Here is a 14,617-nt window from a genome sequence, read left to right as displayed (position 1 = left end):
TTATCAAAAGACTGAATGGAAAATTTGACCAGAAACAGAAATTCATCAGAATTCTAAATTCACTTGAAGGAGAACAAAAAGATGACCATTTGTATCAGTTAAGGTTTGACCAGAGAAGTGGAACCACCAGAAATGATAGAGCAGAAGGGATTTACTATCGAGATTTGACCTTTTACAATGTGGAAGATGGCCTCTGGAAGGCGGCTACTTCTGTGTCTATAAGAGAAATGGAAAGCCAGCAGGCATTTGGGAAGGGAGGATGGATGCACTTGAAGTAAGGGAAAGGGAGGGTGAGCTGGAACCCGTGAACATGAGCTGGAATATACTTCTACTTCTCACAACCTCTGAGGCTCTAACTTTAATGATGCAAATGGCTTGCAAGCAGGTTAATACCCTTCCCCCCAGAGCTGCACACTCACCTGCACCAGGATTCCCAGTAAAGGAGATCTGGGGCATTCTGGAGGAGCTGTGAACCTAGCCATCACTGCTCACACCAGCCACAGAGTATCCAGAGTGTCTGAGGCTGCAGGAGCCCTGAAACCTACACCAACCTTCTGAATGGAAACATGGCCATTTCACTTTCACTTTCTAAATCTCTAACCCAGTACAATACAGGAAAGGAATTTAGTTCCAGTGTAGCTAAAACAAAGCCGCCACATCTTGATAAGGTGCCTTCGATTTCCACTGTGCCCTGCCCTGCAAACTGGTAAAAAATAGACACTCTGATAAACCCATTTCTTCATTTCAAATTCAGCCCATTTCTTATTTGAGAAAAACTGCAAATAGTATCTTTGTATACAAGCAAGCACCTTTGTAATGACAAGCATTATGCCTCTTTATTTATTGTTTATTCTTATGGGAATTTCCAGCTTTCCATATGTGTAACATTGACTTATTGAATCAAAGAAAATATAGTACTTTTAATTTAAAAAGAAAAAAGGTTTGAGTTCTGCACTAGGAAAGACCCTGTGAAGAAGATGAAAAGACAATCTATAGAGTGGGAGAAAATATCATAACTGCCAAAGGACTTGTACCTACACTATATTAAGAACGTGTGAATCATGTCATTAGTTCACAAAGATGGTTCATCATACACAAATCAATTAAGGTGATGCACCACATTAACAAACAATAAAAATCACATGCTCATCATATGTAGATGCAGCATAAAAGACAAAATCAACATCCTTTAATGACAAAAAACTTTCAACAACTAGGTTTTGAGAGAATTTACCTCAACATAATAAAAAACGTTTATGAAAAGCTCACAGCTTATCATACTCATTAGTGGAAAACTGAAAGCTTTTCCTCTAAGATCAAGAACAAGGCAAGAATGCCCACTTGTGTCACTTCTGTTCATCATAGTACTACTAGTCCTAACCAGAGCAATGGGCAAGAAAAAAGAAAGAAAAGCACCTAAATCAGAAAGGAAGAAGTAAAATTATGTCTGTTTACAGATGGTATAATCTTATATGTAGAAAATTCTAAAGCCTCCACCAAAAAGTAATTAAAAATAATATATGAATTCAGTTGCAGGATACAAATTCAAATTCAAAAAATCAGCTTCACCCTGGCTGGTGTGGTTCATTTGGTTGGGCATTGTCCTGGGCACCCAAAGGTTGCTGGTTTGATTCCTGGTCAGGGTACATGCCCGGGTTGCAGATTCTATATCCGATATCTAGTAGGGGGCATGCAGGAGGCAACCAATCAATGTTCAGCTTTCACATAGATGTTTTTCTCTCTGTCTCCTCCTCTCCCTTCCTCTATCTCTAAAAACAATAAAAACATATTTTAAAAAAGAAAACAATTCCATTTACTATAGTATCAAAAAGAATAACATATACATAAAAATAAACTTAGCCAAAGAAGTGAAAAACTTATACACTTAAAACCACAAATCATTGATGAAAAAAATTAAAGAATACATAAATAAATGAAAAGACATCACATGTTCGTGGATGGGAAGACTTAATATTGTTAAAATGCCCATACTACCCAAAGCCATCTATAGATTCAATGCAATCCTTATCAAAATCCCAATAGCTTTTTTTACAAAAATTGAAAAAAAATCATGAATTTCATACTGAACCACAAAGATACTGAATATACAAAGAAGAACAATGCTGGAGGCATCACACTTCCTGATTTCAAAATATACTTCAAAGCTACAATAATTAAAACAGTTTGGTACTTGCATAAAAACAGACATATAGACCAAAGGAAAAGAACAAAGAGCCCAGAAATCAACCCAGGCCTATAGGGTCAAATGATCTTCAACAAGGGTGCCAAGAACACACAATGGAGAATGAATAGTCTTTTAAAAAACGGAACTGGGAAAACTGAATGTCTACATTTTAGAATAAACTTGGACCCATATCTTATACCACACACAAAAGCCAACTCAAAATGTATTAAAAATTTAAATGTAAGCCCTGGAATTGTGAAACTCCTGGAAGAAAAACATAGGGGAAAACTTCAGGATATTAGGCTTGGCAATGGTTTTTTAGATATGCCATCAAAAACACCAACAATAAAAGCAAAATTAGACAAATGAGACTACACCAAACAAAAAACCTCTGCATAGCACAAGAAACAACCCACAGAATGAAAAGGCAACCTATGGGATAGGAGAAAAAATATTTGTAAGCCATATATCTGTTATTAATATATAAGAAACTCTTATAATTCAAAGCAAGAACAAAAAACAAATAATCTGATTTAAAAATGGGTGGACATAGATATTTCTCCAAAGAACACATGCAAATGGCCAACAGATATATGAAAAAAATGCTAAACATCACTAATTATCAAAACTTAATCATGCAAATCAGAACCACAATGAGATATCACCTCACACCTGTTAGGATGGAGGGAAAAAGTGTTAGCAAAGATATGGAGAAATTGGAACCCTGTACACCAAACAAGTTAAAGTCAAAGGCTAACATGGGCCAAATAAATGAGGCATGCGGCCCGTGAGTTTGACATGCTTGCTGTACACTATTGGTAGGTATGTAAAATGGTACAGCAACTATAGAAAACAGAAGTTCCTTAAAAAATTAAAAATACAATTATGATATGACCCAGCAATCCTACATCAGAGTATATATCCAAAGGTATTGAAGTCAGGGTCTTAAAGAGATACATGCACTTCCATGTTCATTGCAGCATTATACACAATAATCAAGATATGGAAACAACTGAAGTGTCCAATGTCAAATGAATGGATAAAGAAAAGTGGAGTGTGCATACAATGGATTATTCAGCCTTTAAAAAGCAGAAGGAAATCCTGCCATCTGTCACAACATAAATGAAGCTGGAGGACATTATGTTAAGTAAAATCTCCCATTTGCAGACGTCCACTTAAGAGGTATCTAAAATAGTCTAACTTATTGAGGTATCTAAAATAGTCTAACTTATTGAAACAGCTTGGAAAATGATAGATGCCAAAAGTAGGGTTGGGAGAGACAGCAGTTGCTGTTCAACAGGTGCATAGTTTCAATTACTCAAGAGAAATTAGTGTTAGCGATCTACTGCACAACATTGTGTCTACAGTTAACAATGCTGTGTTGTACACTTAAAAACTTAAGATGGTAGATTTCATATTAAGTGTTCTTACCACAATAAAAATAAATAAATAAATAAAACCTTTTTACAAAGTCAAGAAGTGAAAACACTCTTCCTCACCCTCCACCAATTGGGCAGAAACATTTGGCACTGACCTTTTTTAAATGGAAAATGCTCAGACCAGGGACCTAGATGGTCTCCATGGCAGTTGTAAGTCCCGCACACCTCATGCTGTGTGCTTCCACAGCTTAAATTAACCATCGGCCCTCAGTGTCACAGATTAAAAATCAGGTCAGTCTGGAAGTTAAACATTTATATTTGTGCCATCTTAGCAGATTTTAAACAAACACTGGGAAAACTGAAGGTACTGAGCAACTCTAGCTGGAGGTCAGGGTAAGGTCTCTTGACAGGTGTCTGATGACTTAGAAAAGGAAACCATAGCAATTGGCAACAATTCATGGGCTTTTGACTTTCAGCTGGAAACCAAAACCACTTTCCAAGAGGACAAATGTTTGTAAAATATTCTCTTCAGAGTCAAATGTGCAATTTCCTAACCCCCCTTAAAACATTAAACTTTCAATGAAAATAATTAAGTCAAAAGCCCATGGGTTGTTGCCAATTGCTATGGTTTCCTTTTCTAAGCCTTCAGAGACACCTGTCAAGAGACCCTAGCCGCCAGGCCAGGGCAGGCTTTTCAAACTACCGATCCCGTCTCAAATAATCGTTACCATAAAGACGGGTTCAGATTACACTCGTTGGAAAAGGCTCAGAACGCTGATGATACAGAACCAACCTATTTCAACAGTTTTATCCGACACATTACCAGCTTCAATGCTGAGTCAAATTAGAAGCGGTTGAGTCAAGCTCCTGATGTATGAAATAGCACTTCCCTCACATCAGCCCTTCGCCCCTTCTATCTGAAGCTAGCTCTCTTTTAAATTCAAGAAAATCTCCACCCTACAAAAAACTGGCGTTCCCTCGGGTCCCTTTACACGTTATTCACACCAGAAATGCTGAATCATGACTCCGAGGTTGTAAAAGAAAAACTATTTCGACTGGGACGCCAGGCTCCCCAGAGGCTCCCACGCTTCTGCATTCCTTTGCTTTGCACCTTTTAAAGTCTACATCAGGGTTCTTTCCGCAGACTGGAGAGGTTCCGGGAGCAGCCAAGCCTGCGGGTCGGGAAAGATCCTCTGCTCGCTCCCCTGCTCCTCCCCAAAACTCAGGCAGCCCTAGCAATTCAGGGATCCTGCCTCATCTCCTCGGAACGCGACCCCGAAGGGACTGATACAGTCCCCATCTGCAAAGCTGCCTAAATGCCTCTGAGAAATCCCCAACTTGGAAGCATCACCACCACAGCCACCCATTCGGAACTCCTTGGGCCCGCACTGGTCTCACTTGACCACGTTCCAGCAGGGGCGGGGGGTGCGGAGACAGCTCCCCCAGCCCCTCTCCCAGTCTTGTTCCGATAGACTAACCCGCCCGGAGCGCAGACTCTTAAGAAACTCGATCCCAACTCCCCAGCCCGCGCCTCCCGAACCGCCCGGGAGCCCAGAGAAGCGGGACCGAGGTCCACAGAGCAGAGTGGCGTGGCGAGTCTGGAGAGGAGCGAGGCAGGGAGGGGAAGGGGCAGCAAGAAAAGAAACGCCCACCAAACCAGTCCCGCAACTTCGGAAGTGAAGAGATTTAAACCGCTACGAGCGCGAGATGAGGACTCACTTGAAGGTGAGGACGCAGAGCGGCCGGTAGGACTTGTGGCTGGTGTTCTCAGCCATGCCCTTGCCCCAGAAGTCGTTAGTGAAGATGCCCCAGCGGAGCGGGGTGCCGGGACGCAGGTCGGGGTTGTTCACGATCGCCCACACGTCGTCGTGCACGAACTCGCCCTGCAGGGAGCGGCCGTAGCACAGGCAGCTCGCCCCGGCCAGCAGCGCCGCCGCACCGACCGGCACGAGTCCGCAGTCCCGCCGCCGGGAGGGCGCACGGTCCCCGCCGCCGCCTCGGACAGAGCTTGTCACCACCATTGCGCCGCCACCGCTGCCCTGGCCTCTCCCGGGCGTCTGGCATCCTCCCCGGCCGGGGCCCCGGCGGCGCGCGGCGGCTGCCTGGAGGTGGGCTCGGGCATGATGCGGCGGGCTCTGGACCTGCCGCCGGCGCCCCGCGCTCCGCCGCCGCCTGCGCCTCCGAGTTGGCCCAGCTGCAAATAAACAGCAGTCCCCCCGCCTCCCCGGGCCATCGCCACCTCCTCCGCACCACTGCGCATGCCCCGCTCGCTCTAGCCTCCACCGCCCCCCCCCCCCCCCCCCATCCCGGGACTGGAGCAGCTCACCCACACACACCCCAGCGCCCGCCGCCCGCGCCAGGCTCGCCGCCGCGGTCTGTCCCCGGGCGCGGCGTCCCCGGGCGGCGAGAGTTCGCGCGCAGGTGGAGCGGGGCTCACGGCGCTGAGCCTCCCGGAGAGGCGGGTTCCCGCCTGCCCTGCCCGGCTATGCTCACCCCATCCCCTTTCTCTCCTTCCCCTAACGGGGCTGGGGAGGACCTCATCTGGCGGCACCTGGGGCCAGGGCGGGCTTAGCTGGGGCCGGAAATCCCCGCGCCCCTCCCTCAGACAGAAAAGTGGCCGCTGCCGCCCGGGAAGCTCCCGGGTTTCAGCACCCCGGACAACAGCAGCGCCTGGGCTGGGGACACAGGGACAGGGTCTCCCGTCCGCACCGCGCTCGCGTCCCGTCGCCCTGTCCGCATCCCCTTCCCGGCCCCTTCTGTCCCCCACCCGGCGCTGCGTCCGTGGTTGCAGCCGTGGGTGGAGGGGACCCCCGGGAAATGAGTTTCCCAAGCCCCTTTCCGAAAACCAGGAGAAAGGGTCTCCCTGGCCGTGGGCTTCCTACCCACCCTGCCCGGGTTGTCCAGAGGCGCCACTGGCTGTTTTCCTTTACCCTCCATCGGTCTGCTCGCACTTATAAAAAGTCCCAGGTTCGACTTTTGGTGTGGATCTGGACACTGAATTGGCTATTAAAACATTTTTTTCTCGTAGTTTTTTGTGTTTTTTTTTTTGTTTGTTTTGTTTTGTTTTTCTGAAACTCTCGAGGTAATACGGGAGGTACTGAGCAAATTACTGTTTCCTCCCATCTACACTTATCACTTGGGTCTGATTATTATATCCTGGGCTGTGGGCGTGTTTGTTCTGTTCCTGCTAAATCAATAGATTTAAAACAAAACAAAACAAACCCCTGTGTTTAGGCCTCTGGCTTTGGCTCCCAATCTTCCTGTTTAATGAAAGGTTTTCTTCTTTAAAATTACTAATTTTAATATGTAAATAAGTTAGGTGATGAGTACTAGAAGTTCACCAGGTTTGAAAAATCTGTTAACTCTTTGAGGCTCCTTGTAAATTTTTATTGCTGTGGTTAATGAGATTACCTGGAATTTTATATATCCAGACAGAAAAACTTAAAATACAAAATGCACCATTTTATTCCCATCTCTCCAAATTTTTTAAGTTTAATGGACCTAAAAAAAAAGTAAAATAAAAGATATCGTTCTTATACTGACTCAGCATTTGTGTGACTCTTTACTACACTAATTTTTTTTAAACTTAAAGGTCTATCTGAATAGTTGAAAACTCAATTAAGACAAATATTCCAAGGTAGGATGCATTTCATCCATCACACTTTGTTTTTTGGTGACTTGAAAATTAGTGACTGAGTAATGTTTTCACCCTAGCATCAAAACTTTTGACCCTTGGTAGCTTTAATATCCAGACTACACACACACCTGAACACACTACAGCCTTTCCTCTTTGCCTGCCATTAATTTCATAAAAATATATGAAGGGTAGGTAGCCCTGCAGGAGTGGCTCAGTTGGCTGAGTGTAGTCCTGAGAACCAAAAGGTTGCCAGTTCATTGCCCATCAAGGCACATACCTGGGTTGTGGGTCTGATTCCCAGTGGGGGGACTTAGGGAAGGCAACTGATCAATGGTTCTTTCTCACATCAATGTTCCTCTCTCTCTCTCTCTCTCTCTTAACATGCTGAGAGAGAAAAGAGAGAGGAGAGGTGAGGGGAAGGGAAAAGAGGGGAGGGGAGGGGAGCAGAGAGAGTACTTAGCTACAATGTGCTAAGTACTGGGCTGGATGATCAAAGCTGCTCAAATTGTGTATGTGTGTGTGTGAGTGTGTGTGTGTGTGTGTGTGTGTGTGTGTGTGTGTGTGTGTGTGTGTGTAAGGTTAATACCATAAAAGTCTAACATTTTTTTTTACTATTCAGTGATCTCTGAACTTTTTTTTTTGGCCTCCTGCCCAAGGGGCGCCCCACTTCTGCTGCCTTTACCGCCTTAGGACTTTGTTGTCCACAATCTTGCGGGTGGTGGTCTTTTGGATGGATTGCATGGAGTGCTGCTGTTCAGGATGTCATTAAGATTAAAGTCCACCCCTCCTTCTAGCAGGCGGTGGTAGGTGGCACTCTCAGCCTCCTGCGTGACCTTGATGTTCATCAGGGCCTCCTACTCCTGGGCCAGCCCTGACTCCTGGTGCATTAGGATTCTGTTGAGCTGCTCCATCTGCATGGCATAGCGGGTCTCCACCTCCCACAGGCTGTTTTCCAAGCTGGCCTTCAGATTTCTCATTGAGTCCAGGTCAATCTCCAAGGATTGGACCGTATGTCTCAGGTCCGTATTATCTCAGCAGCTTCTATCTCAGCAATCTGCGAGGTGACCACTGTGTGCTCTCCTCAGTCTCTTGGGACCAGTACTTGTCTAGCTCCTCTCGGTTCTTCCAAGCCAGCTCATCATACTGGGCCCAGATGTCCACCATGTTCTTGCTGAGGTCCTGAGATTTGGGGGCAGCCAACTCCACAGTTAACCCAGAGTTGGCAATCTGGTTTTGTAGACCACTTACTTCCTCCTCATGGGTCTTCATGAAGATCGGCTCCTCCTTGAGAGCCTTGATCTCTGTCTCCAGCTGCAGCCGAGTGATATTGATGTCATCAATGACCTTTCAGAGCCCATTGATGTCACTCTCCATAGATTGGTGCATGGCTAATTCTGTCTCATACTTGACCCTGAAGTCATCAGCGGCAAGGCAGGCATTGTCCACAGAACTTGCAAAGATATGAGCCTTTGATAGCCTTGAAATAATGCCCCCAGTCTCTAACCTGGGGTCCCTTCTTGTCCAGGTGTTGCCGAATTTTGTTCTCCAGTTTCCGATTATCAGCCTCCAGTCTTCTCACCCTCCCTAGAAAAAAGGCCAGGTGGTCATTCAGGCATTGTATAGTCTCCTTCTAGCTCTGGATGCTCCCCTATATCCGGCAGACCCCCAGCTATTCCCACAGCCAGGCTCCTGGATCCCCAACCACTCCGCACATTGGGGGAGTGGGACACAGAGATATGGGAGCCCAAGCCCCAGGTATCTGCATAGATGCTGGCTACACGGCTGGTTGGCCTGGCCCAGTAGCTGAGTGACTTCAGGCATCCAGCATCCAGTAGTTTAAGGAGAAGTTGGAGCAGATACTGAAGCTCATGTTGTTCAGAGAGGAAGGCAAGAGCTGAGACTCACATTCAATTGGCAAGTTAACAACTGACTTGGATAGGGAAGCTGTCCTTGCTGAAATGATAGCAGTCACAACAGGACAATGTATCAATCCTTACCTATAATTAATAAGGCCTTTCTAGAGACAATGTCTTACTCTCAAAGAGTAACTCTGATAACATATTTTTATAGACAGCAGAACTTTTCTCCCTCAAATCACCCTAAACTCACCCTTGTAAGAGGCACAGTTCTGCCCACCTACTTCTTATCTGAGCTATGTTGTTTGTTTGCTTGCTTGTTTGTTTAAGATGAAACAGTATCAAAGTTCTCTATGACAATGGGAAGAAGAGAATAAGGATCACAGCTGGGACTCCAAAAAGAAACAGAAAGGGGAAGACATAAGGGAAACCTCTAAGAGGGATTCCAGATTTCTGAGCACAGAGAGTTCTTTAAGCTTCCCTCTAAGTTCAGTGGCATCTCAATTGTAGTTAGTACAGACAATGAAGTTTGGATTGATTTACTTGAAAACAGTGAGGTACTTCAAAGTCCCTTTAAGGACAAACCAATAAGTAAATACTTTTTGAAATTCAACATGTCCTTTGCAGCTCCATCATTTCTGATCCAATACTGCTCTGTGCTACAGGAAAATACTGTAAAAGTGTTTTCATTGTCGGCCCATCATCCCTTCTGCTTCTCTCATAGTGTGTAAAGCACTCATCTTGACTAACCAAGGGGCCCAAAAGGAAATTAGATTGAATTCTTGTTATTTAGTCTCTGATTATTTTTAAAGGCCTTATAATTAGAGCAATACTACTTTCTAAGACACCCTTTGTCCACTCAGATAATTTAACACAAATTATCACCAAAGTGCCTCTCTGAGGCTCATACAGATTAAGTCACTTGTACAAATTAAAATAGACCAGATTTCTGAAAGAAATGAGGACACAACTAAAAATAAATCAAGGGCAAATAGCTATTTTAATAAAACCAATTTCAAATTACTACACTATGACTTTTCAGTCTTATATACCTGTTCAGATACACCCTATATAAAGGAACAAATGCAATGTTACGAAGGCAGAAATTCAGGAAAAGAGCTGATAACATAATTTATATTAACAATATTTTTGTGGCTTATTTATTTAACTATTACCAATTGTTAAATAAAATACAGAAAACTAGAAAAACAAGAAAATTAAATACCTTATCCCCACCACCCATGGAATCTATTGTAGGGCAGTCAGCCTGCACTCTAAGAAGCTGGCCCAGCCTGGCTGGCATGGCTCAGTGGCTGATCATCAACCTATGACCATCAACCTATGAACCAGTGGGGGGTGTGCAGGATGCAGCCGATCAATGATTCTATCTCATCATTGATGTTTCTCTTTCTCTCTCTCTGACATCAATAAAATATATTTAAAAAATAAATAAATAAAAATATATTTTGAAAAAAAGAAGAAGAAGCTGGCCCAGCACCTATTGCAGCAAGTGAGGGGCAGTCTGGGGTGCCATGTGGTCTGGTTGCAGCAGCCACAGGAAAGAAGAGGGGCCTCTCATGGAGGTAAACTGGCTTCCCCTTCCATCCCCAGAGCCCATCTCTGTGGCATCTGCACATAATTAAATAAAAGGCTAGTAAAAACTGATTGTGATCTTATAATATCTAGCTCACAGGCAACAGACTTGGTCAGCAAATTACTATAAGATAAAAACATACATATGTACATTGCAATAAAGCAAATCAAATACTTAACTATATTTCTTCAAAGAGTTTAAAGTCTCTGCTTTGGAAAACTGCAGCTGCATTGCAAAGCAAATGTCTACAGTCTTAGAAACAGAAATTAAAATGTAAGATTATTGTATACAACAGAAAAAAAAAACAGTATTTTCATAGAAATGAAATTTTAATTATATACATCTTTGTTTTACATGTTAGTTATATACAAATCAAAATGCCACTTCTGGTGTTAGTACAGCCTCTACAACATATAGAAAATGTCAGAGGAAACACTAAAATTCCATTGTATAAGTTAAAATTAAATGCAGACTTACACTAAACTTATTTGTATACAGTTAATGTTTTTAAGAGAAAGTTTTCCATCAGAATTATCAGCTCTAGAAGTACTATGTTTATATTTTTAAATAACTTAACAGAAATTTACCCCAGGGTTGTCACAGTCTACTCTTAACAGCTTCAGTATCAGATCAGCAGAAAGATGCTTCTCACAATTAAAGAAGAGCAATATAAGCCCTGATTAATAGCATTTCCTGAATTTCATTGTGTAAATATTCTTACCATGGTCAATTTCATGCTATTGTTGTAGGCAGTTAGACAGACAAGAGTAAAAGGACACACCTGGAAAGCTGCTGAATATTCTATTAAGATCTTCCCCTGGGACCTCCCCTAAAAGCTCTCCCTCCTGGGGGCATGCCAGTGCCTTTCCCCACTCCCACCCTCCAGGCGCATTACCATTAGCTTTGTCACTCCCATGCTCCAAGGGCCCTTCCTTTACTTCTGTAACTTATTTCCTAAGCTCATTTCTTCTAGGAATTACTTTTTTTTTTTTTTTTTTTTTTTTTTTACCTCTGTGATTTACCAAATAAATGTTCTCTTATAGTTTGGGTCTTGGCTCTGAATTCTTTCCTAGCCAGAAATCAAGTACCTAGGTTGCCGAGCCCTGGTCCAGTCTGACCCCACCAATCTAACACCTGGTGCATTCCGGACACCTACAACACTACCACTCTACTGTCACTTAACACAGAGGGGAAGAGATGTACAGTAGCATCATTCTACAATATTTCATCATACAGACATAGCAGCTGTAAATTAGATTGAGATCATATTAATGGGAAAATATAATACATAATTAGAAAATGATGAGTTTTGAGCATTATCTTTGTTAAATCTAATTTAAATAATCATAAGTTTATATAACTTATTTTTTATTAATGGCTGTGTTTAACACAAGCTTACAAAATTCCTAAATATTTAACAACTAGAGGCCCAGTGCACAAAATTCATGTATGGGGAGGGGGGGTGTGTGTCCCACAGTCCAGCCTGCACCCTCTCCAATCTGGGACCCCTCAAGGGATGTCCAACTGCCCGTTTAGGTCTGATCCTGGTGGGATCGGGCCTAAACGGGCAGTCGGACATCCCTCTCACAATCCAGGACTGCTGGCTCCCAACCACTCACCTGCCTGTCTGCCTGATTACCCCTAACTACTTCTGCCTGCCAGCCTGATCACCCCCTAACCACTCCCCTGCCAGCCTGATTGACTCCTAACTGCTCCCCTGCCAGCCCAATTGCCCCCAACTGCCCTCCCCTGCAGGCCTGGTCCCTCCCAACTGCCCTCCCCTGCTTGCCCACAACTGCCTCCCCTGCCGGCCATCTTGTGTCCACATTGGGGAGGCCATCTTATGTGTTGGAGTGATGGTCAATTTGCATATTACCTTTTTATTATATAGGATCAGTTTTTGTGAACTTGTTAAGAGTGGGCTCTAGCACACTATCAGATGAAATCAGATTGGCCATTATTGGTATTACTAGAGGCCCGGTGCATGAAATTTGTGCATAGGAGGGGGAGGGGATTCCCTCAGCCTGGCCTGCACCCTCTCACAATCTGGGACCTTTCGCGGGATGTCCGACTGCAGTCATCCCTCTAGCAATCCGGGACCGCTGGCTCCTAACTGCTCACCTGCCTGCCTGATGACCTCTAACCACTTGCCTGCCTGCCTCATTGCCCCTAACTGCCTCTGCCTGCCTGCCTCATCACCCCAACCACTTGCCTGCCTGCTTGATCCCCCCTAACCACTCGCCTGCCTGCCTGATCGCCCCTAACCACCTCTGCTTGCCTCCCTCATCACCCCTAACTGCCTCTGCCTGCCTGCCTGCCTGATCGCCCCTAACCACTCGCCTGCCTGCCTGATTGCCCCTAACCACCTCTGCCTGCCTGCCTGATCACCCCTAACCACCTCTGCCTGCCTGCCTGATCGCCCCTAACCGCTCCCTCGGGGGCAGGGCCAGCTGGGGCGAGGGGCCATGGTCATTCTGGTTTCTGGTTGTTCTTGTTGTTCTACCATTTTGGTCGCTGGGCTTTTATTATATAGGATAATTTTGAATTTGAGTGATAAGTAAGGGATGGGAGGGGTTAGGGAGGGGGAATCATTATACCTGTGTAGTGAACAATTAACCTTATCTTAAGAGAGGTCTGGTCATTGCCCTTGGCTACTGAGATATAATATCTAAGCCCCTGGAATGTCCTGCCTGACAGAAATGTCTTTGCTCACTGGGGGCTCTGGCCACTGGACAGTCTAACAGTGTGGTTTATGATGGCATCTCAGTTCTGACCTCTGGGAGAACTTATTAGCCTGACCTGTGGGAGGGGCTAATGACTAAAGGTCAGACATAAAGGAAGTATGTGATGAGCCCCAGTAAAACCTCTGTACACCAAAGGCTCGTGTGCCCTTCCCTGGTTGGCAATATTCTGTGCATATTGTCACACATAAATGCCAGGAAGGTGACACATACTGACTTCGTGCAGAGAAGACAGTGGGAGCTCTGTGTTTGGTACATCTTCTGGACTCTGCCCTGTGTGCTTCTTTCCTTGGCTGTTTCCTTCATCTGTATCCTTCCCCTGTAACATTCCTATAATAACAGCTTTCAATGAGTCTGTGACTCCTTCTAGCAGATTATCTAAACTGAGGGTGGTTTCGGAACCCCCCCCCCAAATTTACATTTGGTGTCAAAAGTTAGGACTCTCTTGTGGAAATTGTGCTCAAATTATTTTCCTACTTTCAAAATAAAAATAAACAAACACACAAACAAACAAACAAAAAACAAAACAAAACTGGATAGCTATCCCCTCCAAGAAGAATGGAAGAAATAATAGATACCCCCAAAGTTATAATGTTAAATTCTCTTCATTTTGCCCATTGAAAATCTTTGGGGAAGACTACAAAAGTAAAACAAAACAAGAAAGAAAAGGAAGGAAGTAAGGAGGAGGGGAGAGGAGAGGAGAGGAGAGGGGAGGGGAGGGGAGGGGAGGGGAGGGGAGGGGAGGGGAGGGGAGGGGAGGGGAGGGGAGAGAGGAGAGGAGAGGAGAGGGGAGGGGAGGGGAGGGGAGGGGAGGGGAGAGGGGAGGGGAGAGGAGAGGAGAGGAGAGGAGAGGGGAGGGGGGAGGAGGGGGGAGGAGAGGAGGGGAGAGGAGAGGAGAGGGGAGGGGAGGGGAGGGGAGGAGAGTGGAGAGGGGAGAGGGGATGGGAGAGAAGAGGGGAGAGGAGAGGGGAGGAGAGGAGGGGAGAGGAGAGGAGAGGGGAGGGGAGGAGAGGAGAGGGGAGGGGAGGAGAGGAGAGGGGAGGGGAGGGGAGGGGAGGGGAGGGGAGGGGAGAGGGGAGAGGGGAGAGGGGAGAGGGGAGAGGGGAGGGGAGAGGAGGGGAGGGGAGGGGAGAGGAGAGGAGAGGAGAGGAGAGGAGAGGAGAGGAGAGGAGAGGAGAGGAGAGGAGAGGAGAGGAGAGAGGAAACCATGAAAACCTGAAGCCAC

General features: G+C 45.3%; 1 protein-coding gene and 1 pseudogene across 5 annotated transcripts in view; both read right to left on the bottom strand.

The window, feature by feature from the left end:
* Positions 1-5,756, bottom strand: part of TMTC1 (transmembrane O-mannosyltransferase targeting cadherins 1) — a 230,134-nt gene extending 224,378 nt beyond the window's left edge. Inside the window, exon 1 of one of the 4 annotated variants that reach the window (XM_080662852.1) lies at positions 5,284-5,756. In XM_080662852.1, coding sequence (XP_080518978.1) covers positions 5,284-5,585 — 302 coding nt within the window. In that variant the 5' untranslated portion in view covers positions 5,586-5,756. The remainder of the gene's footprint in view (positions 1-5,283) is intronic. The other 3 variants (XM_080662853.1, XM_080662850.1, XM_080662851.1) reach the window with 3 other exon arrangements.
* Positions 5,757-7,879: 2,123 nt separating this feature from the next.
* The window catches only part of LOC308244274 (keratin, type I cytoskeletal 18-like), an 82,383-nt pseudogene continuing 75,645 nt past the window's right edge, over positions 7,880-14,617 (bottom strand). Inside the window, exon 2 of the transcript in view lies at positions 7,880-9,095. The product of the transcript in view is annotated as a keratin, type I cytoskeletal 18-like (transcript). The remainder of the gene's footprint in view (positions 9,096-14,617) is intronic.

This window comes from Plecotus auritus (assembly GCF_963455305.1).
Source record: "Plecotus auritus genome assembly, chromosome: 3".
Classification (NCBI taxonomy): Eukaryota; Metazoa; Chordata; class Mammalia; order Chiroptera; family Vespertilionidae; genus Plecotus; species Plecotus auritus.
This window is presented reverse-complemented; position numbering and strand designations above follow the sequence as displayed.